Source organism: Neopelma chrysocephalum, unplaced genomic scaffold, assembly GCF_003984885.1.
Source record: "Neopelma chrysocephalum unplaced genomic scaffold, ASM398488v2 Primary Assembly neopelma1_97517, whole genome shotgun sequence".
Taxonomy (NCBI): domain Eukaryota; kingdom Metazoa; phylum Chordata; class Aves; order Passeriformes; family Pipridae; genus Neopelma; species Neopelma chrysocephalum.
Window position 1 is genome coordinate 2,184,913 of NW_020926159.1, and position 20,371 is coordinate 2,205,283.

The following is a 20,371-nucleotide window of genomic DNA, read 5'->3' on the forward strand; positions in this document are numbered from 1 at the left end:
GATGTGCCTCAACTGAAAAACACAAGTATGCCAAGGGTTTTATCCTGGCTTTCTTTCTTATCTGATGGAGACCCCCGGATACACAGTTACTTTTCACTGTCAGCCACTATAAAATAGTTGTTTACAAATAAATAACTTTTCTTTGAACCTTAGCAGGTCTGAGGTTAAAGGTAATTCCGGCTTTCTCCTTACAAGTTCCTGATCTTGCTTTTAGTTCAATAATTCAGGTGGTAGTCCTGAAGACATTAGGCATTTCTGAGATTAATGACATTTTGGAGGAGAAAATCCAGTCATCAAATTGGGTGTTGGCCTTTTTAAATGAGCCATTTTTTGCCTGTATAATGCCCTGAACAGGTACCGTGTCTGTCTGATCACCATGCCATTGTTAACAGCTCAAATTTTGCTTCTGAATGTCAGTGCAGTTTTTAAGCAACTGTGGGTCAGTTGGGGCCATGCAGGTCTCTGCACAGGTTGCTCACACGCTGCATAGGAAACTTGTCGTACATCTCTTAGGACTTCCAGACCGGTTCCTGCTATCCTCTCTCAGTGGAAGGACAGAAGCATGTACAATGGGCTCCCCTTCCTCTCCTTTAACCTCAGACCCTCTCAAAGTAACGAGGATCACGCCCCAAATGAGTCAGGATTTGAAAGCGAGTGGGTTTGTGGGGAAAAAAAAGCACTTCTGTTCACCCCTAAATCTCACTATGCAACTTGGTTTTGATCTTCAGGCTTCAGAACTGAAAACACTCAGATTACAGAAATAAATCTATTGATCACTTCATCATAAATTTTCTAGGAAATACAGAGCAGGACCCTTCAATAAAAAGAAAAAAAAAGAGAAGGGAACAAAGGGAGATTGCCATCATAGCTCCAAGGTTTGCACAGATGAGGATCCATTCTCTGAGCACCTATTGGGAATTTGTTCACAACCTCTGAAAATAGAGTCAGGAGCACAAGCTGTCAGTTTTGCACTTGGAAAGAGGGCTGGGTTGGGGTTTGGGGTTTTTCACCCCAATCTCTTACAGTTAATAATGCCCAGTAATTTCCACCACTAAACAACACAATACACTCCTGGTTTGTTTGAAACCCAAGGTTTAGACACAGAGTGGCTTTGGAAATGAGAAGTGAGGAGGCCTGGCAGCTCAGTGCATTTAAGGGAACGTTTTTAGGCCATTTAGTAGGAGTTTATTGCTCCAGCACAGGAGGCTTTGAGCACTCAAGCACGACAGGGTGTGCATTGTTGTGCCAGAACTGCCCGCCCTGGGTGTGTGTGGTGTGCGGCAAAGGGCCAGGGGCTGTGTTTAAACGCACCCGCACGAGAAATGCGATTTAGGCAGAACAAAGCACACTCCTGTTGTGCCTCCCCGTGATTATAAAACAGATCTGTGTCATTATAAATAGAAAATGACTGGTGACAAAGATGCTGCTTTGACTCACTTCTGAGGCCAAGCTCCTTCGCTGCGGTTCCTCATGTCAGACCAATTTAGTGGCTGCACTGCAGGCGAGTGTGTCTGGTTTGGGGTTGGCCAGTCCACATCTCATGATGGCTTAATCTCATTTTATAACTGCAGGGGATTCACTGGGGTGCTTTGCAAGCAACACACTCCTTCACCCAAGGACAGTCCTGGACGCCTTCCGAAATGTGCTGTGCCCACTACAAGGCTCAGACTGCTAAACAGCAAATTATTCTGTCCTCCAAGGGACCGTCAAACTTTCTGGATCTGTGAAGTTGAGATCCTGCTTCTACACAACTAAATGGTGTGGTTCTTGTTTATCCAAATGGGAACCAAATCAAAGACACAGAAATAATAGCACTGTTTCAAGAGTGTAAGTTTTCCTCTTTATGCCACCCTCCATCCCAACAAACTTCACAGCACTATTGAATTAAATAATGCAGTAAAATTAACAGAAAATATATACTTATATATATAAAAATATATATGTATATACAGTTTCTATGTGGAAAATAAGTAATTAAAAATAATATTTTTAAAAAATGGAAATTAGAACTGATTCTTAGTCCCTACTGCAATAACTGGAGTATGCTGTTCATTTAGTCCTAAGCATGCTCCTTAAAACAAACTGAGATCTTTCTATTTCAATTATTTAATCAGAATCCCACTTCCATATATATTTTATACCATAGTTTATTCCCAAAGCTGGGGATAACCTCTCATTTCCTGAAAGCTCTTAAAAACTTTCTTAAACAAAAAGTAGAGAAATCTGCTGTTTGCAAATTCTATTTACTTATTGCTTACTTCCAAACTAAATTAGTTCATTTAATGAAGGAGAAAAAAAAAGAGTGAAAAAGACTGATGTGGTGCCTGTAGCCATTTCCCAGATTCTTCAGAGTTTATAGACCTAGGGAGACTGGGAAAGAGCAACTTCTCAGCAGTGCAGCAGAATAGGCTAAAATGACCCTGTGAAACCCAAGCGATTCTGGGAATTAAAGGATGTTCGCTCCTGTTATGGCTCTACATTGCAAACTGCTTTTAGGGCTCCCAGTAGTACCCATTAGCAATAGCCAAGCTTTTCTGTTTTAATTTAATTTAATTTAATTTCCACCAACAAATTCCACTCTGTGGTGAGAATTGACAGTATCATGTTGAGAGCCATTAAAGCGTATTTGGATTGTTTTTACTCCATGTATGTATATAAAAAAAAAAAAATCCCCCACCCTTTCTTTAGACAAGCCACTTCATAATAAGAGTGAGGCAGACACAATGGAGGCATCATTATGCTGTGGGATACCACCATAGGGAGTGTGGTTGGAGATACAGGGGAACATGCCTTGGCATTGCACTACCAGCCTGGTCCCAGCTCCACTCTGAACCTCTCCATGAGACCAGAACAGAGCCTGGCAGCACCAGTCGTGTTCCTCCAGTTACCACCTGGATAGAGCTGGTGTCCTTCTGCACTAAGGCCCTGTATATCACTGCTGCTTCCTTTTCTCCTTGAGTGCTTTCTGTTCTCTTAAGGACATCTTTGCAACTTGAAACATCTTCATGCTTATGTAGCCTTTGGCTTTGCTGGGAATTCCAATTGGGAATTCCCCCACTGGGAATTATGCCACAGGGTTTCAAAGGAAAGAGAATAATAATGCCCTTCATTAATATAGGCTTTTCTGTCATGACTTTTAGGCCTCTCTCCAGGCAAGCAGGCAAGCACATGTTTGACATTAAACACATGAGTAGTCTCTATTCACATGCTGCAAGCTAGAAATGCTCATTAGCGCTGGATCATGGCCCCAGCTGAGCTCTAACACACTCCAGCAAGGAAGCTGGGCTGGAGGAAAGGTGGCCCTGAAACCTTTCATCATGGTTGCACCAGCACTAGCGAAGCAGCTTCGGGTCCTCCAGAGGGTGATGAGTTGTTCCCTTGGCAGCAGAGGCACGACCTGCTGAGCTGTGACAATGTCATCATTTAGAGCTGCTTAGCTGATGAGCACAGCTCAAACACACCACATTCAAACCCATCCTCTGGAGTATTTTCAGCATTAGCATCTCTCCAATGAATGCTGAAAGGGGAATGATTTGGGGCAACAGGGTTGTAAGATGATTGCTGTGGTCTCTGAGAGCCTGTTGAGCCCTGTGTGGAGAGTGCCTGAGGGGGAGTTACAGGGCTCTTCAGGCCTTTACATCACATGTTAAAACATGGACTGATCAAGTTTTGGAAACCAGCACTGGATGGGGTCTCTGGGCTTTCCTGTGGCCGAATGTTGCTTGGGATGTGGGACAAGGCAGTAAAGCAGCTCAATGCTCTCTGCTTTCCCTGCACATCAGCCAGAAGGGGAGAAAAGGGAACAGGCCCCCTCTTCAATGCTGAGCACTGAGTGAGTCACAGTTCAGTGTCCAAACCAGCAGATCCCTCCTGACCAAGGAAATGGGAAATTTTGTGACTCAGAGGGAATATGTCTACTATCTCAGAGAAATCCCTAGGTAAAGCCACCTTCATGGTGCCTTGCTCATGCCTGTGCTGAAATTCATAATCCAGACTAAACAGTCTATCACTCTTGGATAAAGTATCCCAGATGAAAGGACCCATTTTTAAAAATGCTTTTAATACTGTTTTCTCCAGAAAAAAAAAATAAATTACTACCTCCTTCAACATCTCAACAAGTATAAACCTTACAGCTTTCCTGCCGCCTCTGGAATTACCAGGTCATTGCAGACATCAAAATTAATGAAGAGATGAAAGATTCAGCAAAAAGGCAAAATCTTACTGGGAAAATATTTCTTAATATCAAAAGCAATCCAAGAATAATGAATATATCTAGAAGAGTAATAAACAAATGCAAACTTCCTGATGCTTGAAAGAATACACATGAAGTAAGACACAAGACTTTGGGGATATTTTTTTCTTTAAAACACCAATTCATTTTTTAAAAAATAGTGCTTCCATGTGCTTCTGGCTTTACAGGAGTGTGACTTCCACTGGCTAAATTTTTGCAATACTTTAAACTTGGCTAATTAGCCAAACTCAGTCGATGCAGAAAGGGGGTTTCATCCCACCAGACGGAAGGGTTACACTAAAACACAGTTCCCTGTGTGCCAGTCCTTGAGCACTCTGATTCTTAGCACTGAGGAAATGGTTGTGGCTAAATTGGAGCTGAATTTGAGCAGGGACAAGAGAGGAGGGTTAAAACAAGGTAGCCAGGGGTTAAAACAAAATAAATAAATATTAAAAAGAAATGCGTGCATTTCAGCTGAACTTTCTTGTAGGAAAAACAACTTTGTCTAATTTCTTTGTGATATAGACTGTCATTCCCTGCCGGGCAGTGGCTTTTCAGCTGGTGCAAACAGAGGAGTAACCTGTAGCTCTGTATTGCACACTAGACCTGACAAAGCAATATCATTATGTGATTTCTGTCGGGAAAAAAAATGTTTCTCTGAAGCCCTCATTTAAATAGACTTGAAACAGATACTCTCTAGTCCCACCTGTACAGCAAAATGACCTCTTGGCAATTCAAACAGTCTAAAAGAGAATAAGAGTAACTAATCTATGGGATCCTCCAGCACTCCCATACCACTGCTAATAGAAGAAAAATCAATATTAGTTCCAATATGAATGGAGTGTTGGATTGACTGAGCAGGGAGCTTTGAAATAAATATCTAAGAAATGTTTAGATGAAATGGACATCTTCACAGACATTTGGTCTGCATTTTTGAAATGTAGATGATTAAATCCACATTGTTGGCTTCTTCCCCCTCCGCACTATGTCTTTCTTTACATCTTGCAAAAAATTTATGAACAAAGTTATTATAAATCTGCAATGTCTGTCTTGTCACTTAGATTCTTTTCAGAAATGCTGCCTTGCCAATGTAGATATACAATCCTGTATGATTAATATTTATTACTTATAATTCTAAATACAATGGAAGGTCACAAAAAATACTCTGCCTAAAGGGGTCTGGAGCCCTTTAAAATCTCATTGGTGATGGGTCCTGAGTCTTGAGAACTGAGCTCAAAATCTTAGCAAAACACTTTTCTGCGTAGGATTTCCAGTATTTCCTGCTTCTGACTATAAAAGCCAAAAAGCACAAAGGTGAGCGAAAGTTACAGATCTGAAAACATGAACTTGGATTTCAAACTCAAACAAAGGTCAGGGAATGCCTGAACCTGTCCATAATCTTGTATCAACCTATAATAGAGTTATGAGTAAAATACAAATTAGGATGCAGAGTGAGACTTGAATTCTGGCAGAACAGGCATGGGAGCTGAAAACTGCTCCATTTTCCTCTTGTTTTTTCTCATACCCATAGTTACATCTTATCTAGGTATTTAGGGGGTACTGTTAGGAAAATGAAGATATTTAAAGATTTTTTTGTTATTAATTAGAAGGAAGATAGCTTGGGGATTTTTAGATTTTATAATGAAATCTTAAAAAGTTTTTAAGAACATGCAAATCATCTTAGTGCTCATTGCACTTACAGCTCATTTTCTTTTTGGTAAAAGCCCAACCATTTTAAACATAATTTTTCAAAAACAGATGCAATTTGAGGTCGCTAAGAGCAACTGGTTGTGATTTGGCCCTTATCTATGAAAACTACAGAAAGACGTATAAGAACATTTCAGAACCACAGGATTCAGCACACTGGTGAAGATTCAGACATGGAAATCAGGGCAGACCCTGGTTTTCTTAACCTGCCTGAGATCTGCTGCATGTTTGGACAGTCTTCTTTCAGGAGCTAAATATAATAAGCAGAGAGAAAGAATCTGCATCCGCCTCTGTGTCTTTTATTCAAAGATTCGCTTCAACTGTGATTAAGCAAAGCTACTGACTGAAGTACAAACCTGAGAAAAATGTAGTTGATCAACATGCTTCAAATCATACTGGAAGTAAAAAAGTCCCTGTGACCATTGGTCAGACAGAAGACTTTTCACTAGGAACAATTTGGCAGAGCTTTGCTAATAACACTTTTCTAAACTGACCGAGCCATCTTGACCTGCGTGGTGAGTGAAAACAAAACCAGAAAGACAGACAGAAACGACTGACTCAATCAAGACAAATAAATAAATAAATAATTGCCAGAATAAAAGGGAAAAGAAAGAAAATAATATCACAAATAATAATTCCAATCTCATGAAGAAATGTTTTTAACAAGCCACATGTGCTTGTGCAGACACTTCTAATCTCATTAGATTTTTCTGGCTGCTATTAGTGTTCTCTGAGCCAGCTGATTTCTCAGCAATATTTTAAAGAGTGCGAGCCTTTGCCCTCCTGTCTAGCCACTGATAAAACAGCCCGTTCTAGGAGAAGACTTGGGAGTTCATGGATTTTTCTTACAAGGTTTTGAAAGTTCAGAACAAATTGACCATTGCAGGAGAAACAATAGTCAACCACAAACTATCTTCACAGTTAATGAGTAACATTCTACTCCCAGCTGGGTTAGTGTGAAAAGTGGAATAATCCCACCAAAGCAACAGGATGGTTTCAGATTGTCATCAACATCACACGGCAGAGGCTGGCACTTGATGCTGTCTCCACTCCTCCAGCTCTCTGGCTGCAAACAAGGCTGCTGTGAGGTTCCCGTTGGTCACAGCTCACCAGCTCAGGGTTCCCCTCAAATCAGCGCAGCTCTGATTAGAAGGGGAGACACATCAGGTTAGAGCTCAGTTTTATCTTTTAAAACAGCAATAAATCCCCCTAAACTGAAAAATCATGAGCCATGTGCACTGCTGTACATATTGGGGCACGTGAGTTTCAAGTAAAAGAGCTGTCATTCTGAGTTTGCTAAAGGAACGTGCAAATAATCACTAGTATAAAGCAGATGTGCCAGGAAGGAACTACAGATAGAACAAAATAATTACTGTTAGAAAAAAGTTCCTAATTCAGAATCATGGAACCTGGATCGGTAAACCCTGGATGAACGGGACTGAGGCATGTTGCACGGATTTCTGCTGGCATACTTGCTGAATTTCTGGCTGGAAACGTGCCTCTCACTGTTTCAGCCTGCCCTCTTTGAGGCTCTCAGAGCAAACTTCTCCTGGGGTGAGATGATGAGCACTTGAAAGTGACCCATCTGGAGCCCAAGGCGAAGAAAGCGCTTCCCCCTGCCTGGAATTCGTGTGCAGCGACAGCTTTCTACTGCTGATCCAAGTTTCCCAAGATAGCAATTATAAAGGAACTGGCAGCCATACAGTCAAGACGACAATATCCTACACGGTTTGGTTAGCTGTGCCAATTCCCTCTGTGGGTGCTGGAGTCAATCTGCTGCCCCCGTTATTGCTGTGTCTGTCTGTCTCTACCAACCAGCTGATCCACTGGGCATTTTGGCACGAGCCCTGCTCTTCCAAGGGCTGCCTGCTCAATTGTTCATTCACTCTCTTTTGCTTTAAACATTTGGATCCAACAACACCATGCAAATTTTATGCAGAGTAGCATCTGCAAGTCTGACATATTCGCTCTGGCTTCCCCCTCTTCCACCAAGTTAAAAATAAATACCCTATAAACTCTCGGGCCTGCTAAGACAGAATGTGCATTCAGAGAGTTTATTTAAATATAACTGCTAAGAGTATTTCTGCTTTAGGGTCAAACTCCTGTTTTTTCCCTCCTCTCTCTTGTATTTTGTTCATGCCTCAGGATTTCAATAGCACTGGGGGAAAAAGCGTCCTTGAAATAACCTACAGAAGAACCAGTTCTATGTGTTCCTAACTCTCTTATCTGAATATTCAGCTAATATCTTATTTGTAAAACTATAAAGACTACAGGTGGTGATATACCCCCCACATGAAACAAGAAAGTTGTAAAGACTCATTTCCAATACTGATTGCAAATAATACTAGTCGAGCCAGACCTTAGGTTAGACTTTAAAGGGTCTCCACCCACCCCACCAGAGCTGCCTTTTCTCCAGGGAGAAGCAGATTTGTCCCTGACCAATACACTTGGAACAGGTGAAGTCATAGGGATGCCAACCAGACAGCATAACAATAAGGTATATCTTAAGGCAACAAGGAGAAGAGTCTGTAAAAGGGGATACTGAGCCACCACTGAGGTCAGTTAGGACTTGCTGAGCCGCTTGGCCACGTCTGCATAGGCTTGCTCGATTTCCTTGTCTGCTGCACAGGTGTTGGTGAACTCATCCCTGGCATAGGCGTTCTTCAGGTACCGCCACAGCCCCATCATCTCCGTCGGGAACTCAAAGTTGCGGTATTTCTTTGCAACAATCTAAAACAAAGACAAAAGGGGGGATAAACCATCTTGCTCGTGATATATTTCTCCAGATTCCTCCCTAGAGAGCTTCTTACTCTTTCCTGTCATAGAATTAATTGCAAATTAGAAAAATGCTTGGTGACTTAGAAAAGCCTGAAAAAGGATTGTTGGTTGTCCCCTGTCTTGCGAAGATGCTACTTGGGCTGAGAACATTCTAAGTCGGTGACCGGGCTACTGCCAACAAATTACTACTTTTATAGTACCTGAAATTCATTAATTTCACCATATTGAGTTTTGGGGGATTTTTTACCAGTTTTTAGTATATTACTTAGAGCTGAGATGCCACATAAGAAAGAGCTAAATCATAAAAAGAAAGATAGATTTAAGAGAAAAGCATTAGTAAAAATTATAATTTTTTTCATATTAATATTTATGTTTTAAATTATTTTATACCTATACTATATTTTAATTTTAATATATTTTGCCTGCCCAATGGTGTCAGAGGATGTAACCACCTACAGCTGTTGAAAGGCTCTATCCTTGTTCATGAAAAGGAAAAATTCAGGGTGGTACGGGTAGCATGGTTAAGAAACCAATATGATTCAGCAGATATTAGAAACAGGAGCACTGGGATAAACTGGGTGAGAAAATGGTTATTTCAAGACTTGTTAGACTAGGAAATTGTCTATCAAGGGAAATTTTGGATTTCTAAAAACACTTAGGCTCTTATTCAGGAAAATAGTTAAGTGCATACTTAATTTTAAGCACCTGTACAGTCCAACTGAAGTCAATGGGATTAATCTGTGCTTATAGCTTGTTGGTTAAGTACCTTGCTCGATTGGGATATTTCAGTTTCCCTTATATAGAATAAGCCTGTGGTGACAGAGTGAACTAGTTGATAGGAAGGGAGGGATTAGCTAATTTAATGAGTGCTTCCAATCTCTAGTTTTTCTGACAGTATAAAATTGTTCCTGGGCATAAATTACATACATATGTGCCACAGAGTTCCCCTTCATTTTTAAAGCACATGGTAGAGCTGTTTTCCATCTCAAATTTCTTAGGACAGTCATGTTCTCAGAAATTACTGTGATTTGTTTTTATTATCAGGATTCACTTGGTATATGCAAGTCAAAATCGTGTCCTAAACTGCATTTAATTAAGCATTCTTGCCTTCAGTGATGCTTTACACACATATGGGGAAGATAAAACCTGCTGAGAAACTTAGGATTTTCAAAATTTCCAGCACACATCTTCCATCAAATGAAAAAATAATTTACCCTTTTCTTCTATCTGTAAAATGTTTTTCAGGCAATATCCTATGGCGATGCTTGTCTGAAAAAAATTTTCATTCTCCTTTGACATCTTTCATTTCATCCCAAGGAGACAAGAACCAGTAAGGGGCCATACATTCATTTTGCATTGTCTGACTCCAATGTCATCAATGAAGATAAGCCAAAGAAAGTGCTGAACCTGTGAGGATATTATCACATTTCTTACCTGGTGACTTATGCACTTTTTAAATTTATTTATTTTTCTTTCTGCATGTGTGCAGTCAGCTCCCAGGCTCAGTTTATGTTTTGGCTCATGGAGCCAAATTAGATGCATGACTTGGCTTTAATTCCTAGCTCACTTGCTTGCCAGGGTCTGCCAGGTACTTGCCTTATTCTAAAGCAACATGTCATCTGATAAATTAAATAAATGCAACATTTAGAAGTCAAGATGATGTACACCATTTGCACTATACCAGCGACCATAGTACATCTTAAATCCCGGACCTCTGCGGTGACTTTGATTTGTTAACTTCTCTGTGTGAAACACCAGATGGAATAAATATTCCCCAAAAAGATGGACTGCTGCTCTTAAGTTACAAATGGGTGGGAACTGCCTAAGGTTTTGACAAGTCTCTTAAGAATACTAGGAACTAATTAATATGAAAGACTGCTGTTACTTGCAGCAGGGTAAAAATAAAGAGATGAGATAGAACTTAATGTTGTCTTTGCCACTAATCAGTGATGGGACAGTTTTCCCATGTACTATATACAAAGTTCCCTTAGTTAAATTATAGGAAACACTGAGGAATAAAAGTGTGTTTCAAACTGCTCTTCTAGGACTTCAGATCTCTCTGCTGAAATACAAGCAGGCTTTAGCACTCAGCTGCCAGAGCAGGGCACATCACTGTCAGACAAGGCTTCTTCGACCATTGCAAGACATCTTTCACCTTGACAACGTGGAGTTTGGGCAGAAGGTTGCAGTCAGCAAGAGTCAGGTCATCTCCATCCAGAAACTTGCGTTTGGACACTTTCTCCTCTTCAGTGCTGTTTGCATCAATCTCCTCTGGTAGAGGGGTTCTCAGGTAGTCATCGAGCTTCTTCAGAGCCTTCACCAAGCCTCTTTCAAGAGCTTTCCCAAAAAAGCAAAGAATAAGTGATTAGGGCAGAGTAAGAAGTTTATAAACACTCATTGTCAATGGCTATGGTAGTATCTAGAAAAAAAAGCCAAGAACCGTCTCTTTGTCGTTAATTTGTGCTCCGAAGTCTACACAACCTTATGACAAAGTAGCCCAGCAAGGTCTGCCTGAGGGTAATGCAATGGGAAAAAGGGACACAGGAACCTGTTGTGCCATGTCTTCTCCTGCCTAGACAAACAACAAAAAAACAGTGAAAGAGATGCCAGAAGGAAAGAACAGCTTATCAGTATGATACACCAATAAAACACCTACAACTTAAGATATTTTTCTGGTCTGTAGAGGCCATCACACAGTAAACTGGAGCCCTGTACTCTGCTACTTTATTTAACTAAGCAGCCACATATGACTGCAGTGAAGCTGAATTTTCTAGCGTTACTTCAGCTCTAAGAAATCTTAGTTTTACTTCTTCCAACCCCCTTCCAGAGTAATTAAAGGCAATAGCAGTAATTCCAAAGATGCTAATCAGAGCTCTATGGAGCTGAAAGATATACTACAACTGAGATGAGATACTCAGCTACAGTTAAGATTCACATTTACCTCAGGTTCAACCTTAGCTGCAAATAGTCTTTTTGAGATGTCTCAAATAGGCTGTCACAATGGAGAGGAGACTACAGAACAGTTACAACAGTTACTAAAGACCATGTCTCACACTGCTGCTGGCTCAACAAATTCCAGTCTTTAAATAACACTTAGACCTCTACAGCAGAGCACAAATTTTTCACCCAGGCACAGAATTTGTGTTCTTACACTTCACGTGCAGGATAATACAAAAACCTGATTGCAATAATGCACTTACAAAAAGCTGAATGACTCTACGCAGGTTTACGTGTTACTTAAAACTGCAAACACTCTGGGGCAAAAAGGGTCTTTTGCATTTCTGTTTGAAGGGTGACAAGCACAGGGAGTCCTGGTTCCCAACAAGTGCCCCAAAGTGCTAAAGCAACATAAATAAGAAACAGCAAAAATTTACAATGTGAAAAAATAACAACACGACTCACGGGCTCAGGGCCAGAATTTCAGCTGGTGAAAATTACCTGCAGTGATTTATACCTGCTGCAGATCTGGCCTGGAGTCAGAATTAAAAGCCTAATCCTGTAAAATCTTATATCTCTGAGTAACTTACTGCCACTGAACTTAGGAGAGTCTACTCAATGGATCAAGTTATTCAGGCAGTGCAGCAACACAAGGCCTATGGAGAGAAAGTACAAGGAGCAATGGATACAAACTGAAAGTGGGTTAATTTGGTTAGTTATATAGAAGAAATTCTTTACTGTGAGGTGATGAGGCATTGAACCAGGTTGGCCAGGAAAGCTGTGGATGCTCCATCCCTGGTACTGTTCAAGACCAGGCTGTATGGGGCTTGGGGTAACCCGGTCTCGTGGGAAATGTCCGTGGCAGGGGATTTGGAACCACATGATCTTTAAGATCCATTGCAATGCAAACCACTCTATGCCTCTAAATATATTTATGGAGCACAACAGAAGCTTGAAAGGGCTGCAGCAATCACCCTTCACAGAGAGGTTTGCTGGCACAGGTAGCTCTACAGGCTCTGCTGTCAGCCACCCCTGTATTTTAGGCATGGAGAGAAAAGGCAGCATGTCCAGGGCCACTAAGGGAGCAGAAGCTGAACACCACAGAACAGGATTTCTCTGCTGCCCTTACATCCATTAAACCTGTGCCAGCGGTGGAAGTCAGATTAAGCTGCCTGATGCCTTGTTCCCACTGAAGCCTCTTGGCCCAGCACCAGGGAACCATACCAGCTCTTTTGTGGCTGACTCTGAGACACAGTGGCAAACCCTGGCTTAATTGATTGACTGGAGAAATGACTGTGATCCAACTGAAAACACCCCCACAAACATAGCAGGGAGGGAAAGAATTTTATTTCTGAAAGCAGAGCATCTAAAGCGACTGAAGTGCTGCCATCCATAAAACAAAAGTGTTGCCATCCCTCATTTAATCAATTCAAATTGAATTTTGACACTGACATTCTGCTGTCAGATGCTGGCAGTGGTGCCTTTAATTGCCTGCAGCTGTACTGAGTCGCACAACTTCTACTGGAGGGTAGTAACTCTGTAGTGTGTCATTTACCCCCATGTGGCAACACTCAAAAGATTTAGCAATCTCTTTTTGGTTTGACCTATAACACCTGTTGAATAGATAGTTCTCCTTCTCTTGGTCAGCCTCAGACTGCGTCCTCTTACAGTGCATTCATGTCGAAAGAACAGACTTGAATTACTGCGATTTAATTCAATTTTCCTCATCCAGATTTTAGAGAATTGGCTTGACACTGAGCATTTTCCAGTATTTCCTTCACCCAGTAGGATCATTGGTTCTCCAAGTCATCTGAGCAGTGTTCCAGCATCAGCAGGACATTAGATGCTGTGTGTTAGCCTGTGGGGTGAGTCAGGTGTGTGTATGGAGACAGGAGCAGCAGGTGAGATGTGTTTATGTAACTTTGCCAGAACTTATTAGGGTTTGGGTTTATTTTTTTGCTCTTTCTGCTATATCAAAGTGCGTCATGGCTCTCCCAAAAACAATGCCTGGAGTGAAGCCTGTTTGTGACACTCGGAAGAACTTTTATTTGAATTCATGCTTGGCCCTTGCATACGGCAGCTTTAGGCCAGAAATAAGCATATGTTCAGGGTTCAGTACATTTGTGACCTAATTCACGGGCTCCGCTGGAATCCACAGGATCCTGACATCCCACCAGGAAATGAACCCACAGGACCCTGATACCTCACCGGGAAATTAACACACAGCATCCTGACATCTCACAGGGAAAGCACCACATGGTCAAGACCATCTCATACCCTGATAGTCAAGAACTGGACCACTACTTATGACACCAATGACCCCATTTATTTAACTAAAACTCTTCTGATCCTGGCAAATCTCTCAGAACAGCCAGGAAAATAGAAGAGAACTGAAAAAGGGAGGACCAGTCTTCTTCCAATTAAATAGTAACAGAATTTTGAAAACTAAGAGAATTAAGGTCCTAAAATTGCAATATTAAATGTTTTTTAGGTGCATGTGATCAGATTTTTAAAGCCTGTTGATGGTTTTCAAGGCATTTTTTGAAATCCATATGCAAATATCCATGTTGCAAATCCTACTTGCTAGGTGTCCTGACACATTCAGATTTATCTGTATGATTTGAAGTCTTATGTTCCTTGAGAAGGTACTCAGGGAAATCCCCACTCAAAGTAGGAGGATGTGTAAAAAAAGGTAATTTTCTCTCTTACCTGGTAGATATTTAAGCATTATGTGAAAGGTGAAAAAATATGAACAGAGACCAGGGAAAGAAATAACTCCCTCAGTATATCCTATAGCTTTGAATGTTCTGGGACTTTTGCTGAGGACAGAGCTGTCGGGGTTCATTACTGAGCAAACTCAGCAGAAGATTTTATTTCAAACCTCCCATACTATGGCTATTTCATGAAAATCTGGATGACTCTATATATTGTCTCCACTTAGCACACAGGGGAGAGGATGCACTCACCAGGGCAGAGGTCATATGAATACCAGTCACAGCACTAGACTGGATGAAGATGTTTAAAAAGGTGTGACTAACTAAAAAATTACTAATTCCCCATTTGTGAAAGTAACACCCACAGTGAATTTCAGAAGTGGTTAAGCACCTAATTCCCTTGGCAATTTATCCTCTGGGAAACATCATTAAATAACTAAATAGGTTTGCTGATAACAGCCAATGGGTGGGATTAATCTTCTCTGAAGTGAGTAAATAAATTTGAATTAAGCACCCTGAGCTCCTTCTGCATTCAGTGGAGTCTTCTTGTCTACACTTGGTTTCAGTGACCCCTAAATCAGCTGTGGGGACAACCTCTCCTGAAGTGTCTAATCTCACCCTTGCATTGTCTTGGTAACTTCAGGGTGGAGGATTCAGTATTACACCACCAAGTGGAACCGTGCCTGAAAATGTGGCTCTGTGCTGCTTTTGAAGTTTCTACCTCCAATTGCTTCCCCACTCTGCAGACTTTCAGTATGAACTTAGAGATCCTAAATGTGACCATCTCTGAGAGAGGAACCCTGTCATCAGCTTATCCATCAACAGCTGAAATGTCTGAACTCCTGGAAACCATCTCTATGGACAGTGAAATTACCAAGCGCAAAGGCTCCAGCATCATATTGCCTCCACAGGGATATATTTAATATAACTTCAAATTCAAAGAAGTTCTACCCATGTATATACAAAATCCATGGTGGAGCCATCTCTCTCAGCCTTCACTACTTCACTCTGGGCTCCTTATGCAGCCAAGACAACTTATAGCAATCACAGTCCTGCCCTGTCACCCCACCAATAGTAAACAACTCTATTAATAAAAAAACCTTATGAGCTCTTTGTCATTTTCCTTCTCCCTTCAAGATTATGCTTTTAAACAACTGTACTTAAGAATCCAGAGTTAGAAGCCAGAAAAATAGCACTTTCCAACCTCAAAGCAACCACAGAACACTTAATGAATGTATTACCATCTGTCAAATGCACAGGGTGAGGTTCAATTTAGTTGATGATACCTAATTCAGAATGACGTTCCGTTTTCAGCAAAAGGTTACTTGATGTTGAACAATGAGATTAACAAATTCTGACATGCACAGAAATACAAATAATGTAACAAAAGTTAATAATTGGCAAAATTGTGCTCTCAGTTACACTGACATAAAAGAAGAGTAACTCTGCATTGTCAACAATCCATTCCATATTTACTCCAGTTCAACCAAGAACAGACTTTGGCTCTGTTACTCAACTCTTCAAGCAAAAACTTCCTTAAACTATTAGCCTGTGCAACTATTTCCAGGGGACGGAGTAAAATCCTTGTAAGTGCAAACATTGGAAAATGTAATGCATGAAGGAATCCTGCAAGTCAAGTGGAGGTCCACACGACAAAGATTCATTAGTAGGTACTCAGGGTGAAATTTTGGGCACATTGAAGCCCATGGAAGTTTTGCTGTTGACTTCAGCGGGGTTACGATTTCTCCAGCAGCTTTTAAATCCAAAAGAGACTGTTATAATCAGTTAATCTGACCTCTGAAATAATACTGGCCAAAAAACTTCCAGCATCATTGGTCGTTTCCATCTCTTATTTTCTGTGGGTCAAATAAGGCTGAAGTAAAATGGAAAGTAACTAGAAAGTAGTAAAAGAGAAACGGATCGGAAAAAGTAAAACCAATTCAGGCTGCCCACACCCACAGCATTTGCAGAGGTCAGACGAGGACTCTTCTTCCCCTTTCTTGAACTCCAAATATTTCCTTCCTTGTTTAATGTTGGGACAAGGAGAAATAGCAAAGCAGACAAAGCACATAAACGCCAATCTCTGTGGCCTGAATGAGCCACTGGAAGGCAAATCATTCCATCCTAAAATAGTAGCCTACGAAAAGCTGAATTACCACCAGAGAAGCCTCAATCTCTCTCTCTCTTTTGAGAACAGGCAGAATGGCTACCTAAATTTAAAATAGCTAAAATGAGATGAGATGACTCGTGTTTTATGTGTCTGAGTGGAACCATTTGCAGGATGAGGATTTCACTCGACAGTTTTTATGGGAAGAGATGCAAAGCATAGAGGGCACAACAAGAGCAGTAAGAACAAACAATTCTTTAGCCAAATTAAGCATTAAAACTACTTGATTTTTGTGAAAGGAGAGCAAAACTAGTTAATTTTTTAAAACAAACTTTAAGCAGAATAATGCAAGATTTTCAAACAAGCATGAAAACAAAAAAGTCATGTTTTGGGATGGTTGGTTAAGTAAGTCACGCCTAGGCATTCAATAATTTTTAAAGTGTCGGTAATCTTCAAAATTAACATATCATTTCCAAATTAAAAAGAGAATAACCTATGTTTCAAAAAATTTAAGAGAAAATACTTTTACTTTTCAAAGCAAGATATTATTCACAAATTTCCACCTACATTTGCCAATAATTCAGGTTACGCACACCACCTATGGCATTTTTTGTCAAAAAACATTTTGTCACAAAACATTTTCTCCAAGTCTAGGTCAAATATATGTGGCCCTCTTCCTAAGTAATTACCACTGTAAGCACGATGGCAACAAGACTTCAAAGTTTTTGAAGCCCAGCAACACCACGGCTTTTGTAGCCAACCTCTGAAACTACCTGAGACTGACCTCGGCAGAACCGCAAGGTTCTTTAATTGTTGAGCCCAGGCAAGTTCAACAAACCATGATCCATGTACAGAAATGAACAACGATTCCTGCTGCTGCCCTGGATCACTGATTGATGCTTTCCCTTTTTACTGCTTTCTCCCACTGCCCTCCAGTAAGATTTATCCTGTAACACACGCAAATGAACTTGGTGAAATACGCAATGAGGGAAAAGGGGGAACAGCACATAAATATTCACAGTCGCAATCAAACAATCTGCGATTTATTTTTCCTTTAAAAAAACAAACCACCTTTCCTGATCACTTCCAGATTCACAAAGTTTGATACTATATGAGACCCAATACTGTTTTCTGGTAGGAAAGGGGAACCAGCTAAGAAACAGCAATTTAAGGTAAGAAAATAATATCATTCTACAAGTCTGACAGTCTGATTAAAGACCAAGGATTCATATTTTCACTCTCTTTTTTCTCCATCCTGTTCAGGTTTTTTTTCAGACAGGCTCGACAGAGTATTGTAACAATAATCTGTATAGATTAATCCTCCTCCATGGAGGAGCTGTGACTGCAGTACACATGACTGTATATTACATATTGAACAGTTTATCTTCCCCCCTGCGATTTCAATATAACCCTTGAGATTTGAGTGCTGCCTTGATTTCTTCTGTTCAGCCACTTAAGAGTCAGGTGCCTTGTCTAAGCTGGTTATGTAGGTTCTCTCTCTGTTCAGAGGGACTAAGCGTCTCCAGAGGGTAATTCCATCCAACTGCCTGAGACACCTAATTTAAAACCAGTGTGACTCAATCCACACATGCCCTTCTTGCTGCGTCAACTACAGTTGAAACCTAAAGGACTAGCTCAGACTAGACACCTCACTTTCAGGGAGGTGAAGTTAGTGGAGACAAATCCTACCCTTTGAATATAATTTCACAGTTCACCCAAGTGATGTAGTATAATACCTCTTGTTTTTTTAAAAAGTACTTAAATATTAGGACTTACACCCCAAAGGGCAAATACATGGCCAATTTGAGCATTGCAACATCCTTCCCAGACATGTTTCTGCCTTGTAAAATCCCCAGCTCTGAGCAGCAATGAGTGGGCAGTCACTGAGAGCCATTGGAAATGCAAAGGAGGATGAAGGCTGTGTGCTCCTTTGCATCCAAGGCATTTAGATGTCTAACTCTGGGCCAAAGGGAGTTTCTGGGGTGATTCATCTCTCCTACTACAGATTTTCCACTCCAGATAAATAATTTAATATTCACTGGAACAGACACTTGTGCATGTTCCCACAATAAAGGCAAATGCCCACACATCCATGTGGAAAAGGTGTGATCTGTCTGTTTCTACTCACTTAATGAATCAACAAATACCTAGTTGTGTACACAGAAGAGAAGTAGATTAGTGTCTCTTATTCCTCAACTCCATTTTCCTGATTAGGGGGTTGTTTTAGGTGACAGAGGTTCATATTTGTCCTCCAGACAAGTCAGAGCTGGGATTTGAAAAGGGATTTTTCACTCCTGGTCAGCGTTCAGGTGACTGTACACCAGGAGGCGAGTGAGTCACACAAACACAGGTGCACACATGCAAACAGCCACACAACTTTGGTCCTAACTCGCCTTTCAGACATGGTCTAAATCAGGCATAAATAGGGACAAATTTTCCGTATTTGTAGGTGCATATATGTTGTTCTGTGTATGTCCAGTGAGAGACATCGTGGTGGTAAATCCCAGGAACATTTCACCCAGGACTCAGAGGAACATGGAGCTGAAATACAGCTGATAGAAACCTTAGGAACCCAGACACATCAAAAATCTATTGATTTACTCAGAGGTAAAATTCACCTTGCCTAACTTCAGCCATCTACTTGCTAGGTAATTAGTCCCATCTAGTTGTCCAAGTCTCCCCTATAGATAGCAATGAAAGACAGGTACCTCCAAAGGAAGATCAAAGAAAGATTACCCAGCTTTAGATCCATATTTTAAGATAAATCAAACTGCTCTTTAGAAATGGATTGATGTCTCTCTCCATTGATCACAAAAGAAGCCAGGATTATTGAATTACTAATATAGCTTTTAGACAGACTTAGCCGAGATGATATCTCCCTCATAATCCCTCTTCCCTTCCCTCCTCACGCCATCTACAAACTTTTGATGATGTTTATTGATCAACTGCATCTACATCCCAAAATTTTTTATATTTTGACAGATGTCTCAAAAAGTTCCACAGAATATGACTCAGAGAGTCTGAGACTTTGATTCCCCAGGTACCCTTTTCCTAAGACAGAGAACAATGATCCAAGGGTTAAGGGGTTACCTGGATTTAAGAGACCTGAGTCTCTTCTTCTCAGCCTTTTCTACATGACCTTATAAAAACGATTTAAATCATTTGCCTTGTAACTTCCTATATACAAAATAAGAATAAAAGTACACTTCAGTCACAAACTCTACATTAGTAAAGCTGTGATGCACCACCCGCGGACATATGGTTCAGGTTAGAGGAAGGTACACAGTAAATATAACAAAAAGAAGAGGCATCTTGACATCTTCCTATTTTCATGATACCATTTGTCCTACTCCCAAATTAAACCTAATGAAACAGGTAAATCAATAATGTCTTAAAAAAATTTAAACACATGTTTTTTAACCATCTAGAAAGATTGTTTTGACTTATGTCTAGTTTTATACTGAAAATTCAGGTTTCCTCCTTCCCTTTCCTCATTCAGTTTTACAGTGGAGGCAAGAAATAAATGCAATATTTGTAACATTATCACAAAGAATGCAGGTTGAGCACCTTAAAATGCTGTTTTTTAAGAAGAAAACCCAGGTGTTCAAATGACACCAAAAGAAAGCTTCACTTCCAAGTCTCTCAGGAGTCCAAGCGACCCTGAGGGCAGGAAGCAAGTGAATGTAAAACTACTGGCCTACAAGTGCCCCAGGAAGAACAGCACCGAACTTGCATTTCACAAATCACTGTAACTCTGTAGCAGCACGTAAATGACAAGCATCATTTCAAGGGCACATCCCCGAGGGCCTAATCCTGACCTCTGCAATGCTAGTCCTGTGCAGGTGTCCCTAAAATAACTGTAGACAATCAGCAGCTGATTTGCATCAGAAACTTGGG

General features: G+C 40.7%; 1 protein-coding gene across 3 annotated transcripts in view; it reads right to left on the bottom strand.

Annotated features, from left to right (window-relative positions):
• Window positions 1–809: 809 nt before the first annotated feature.
• Window positions 810–20,371, bottom strand: part of CLIC5 (chloride intracellular channel 5) — a 78,406-nt gene continuing 58,844 nt past the window's right edge. For all 3 annotated transcript variants that reach the window (XM_027672648.1, XM_027672650.1, XM_027672651.1), the window contains 2 exons: window positions 10,872–11,053; window positions 810–8,668 (listed from right to left, as the gene is read on the bottom strand). In XM_027672648.1, the coding sequence (XP_027528449.1) occupies window positions 8,501–8,668; window positions 10,872–11,053 (350 nt within the window). In that variant the 3' untranslated portion in view covers window positions 810–8,500. The remainder of the gene's footprint in view (window positions 8,669–10,871; window positions 11,054–20,371) is intronic.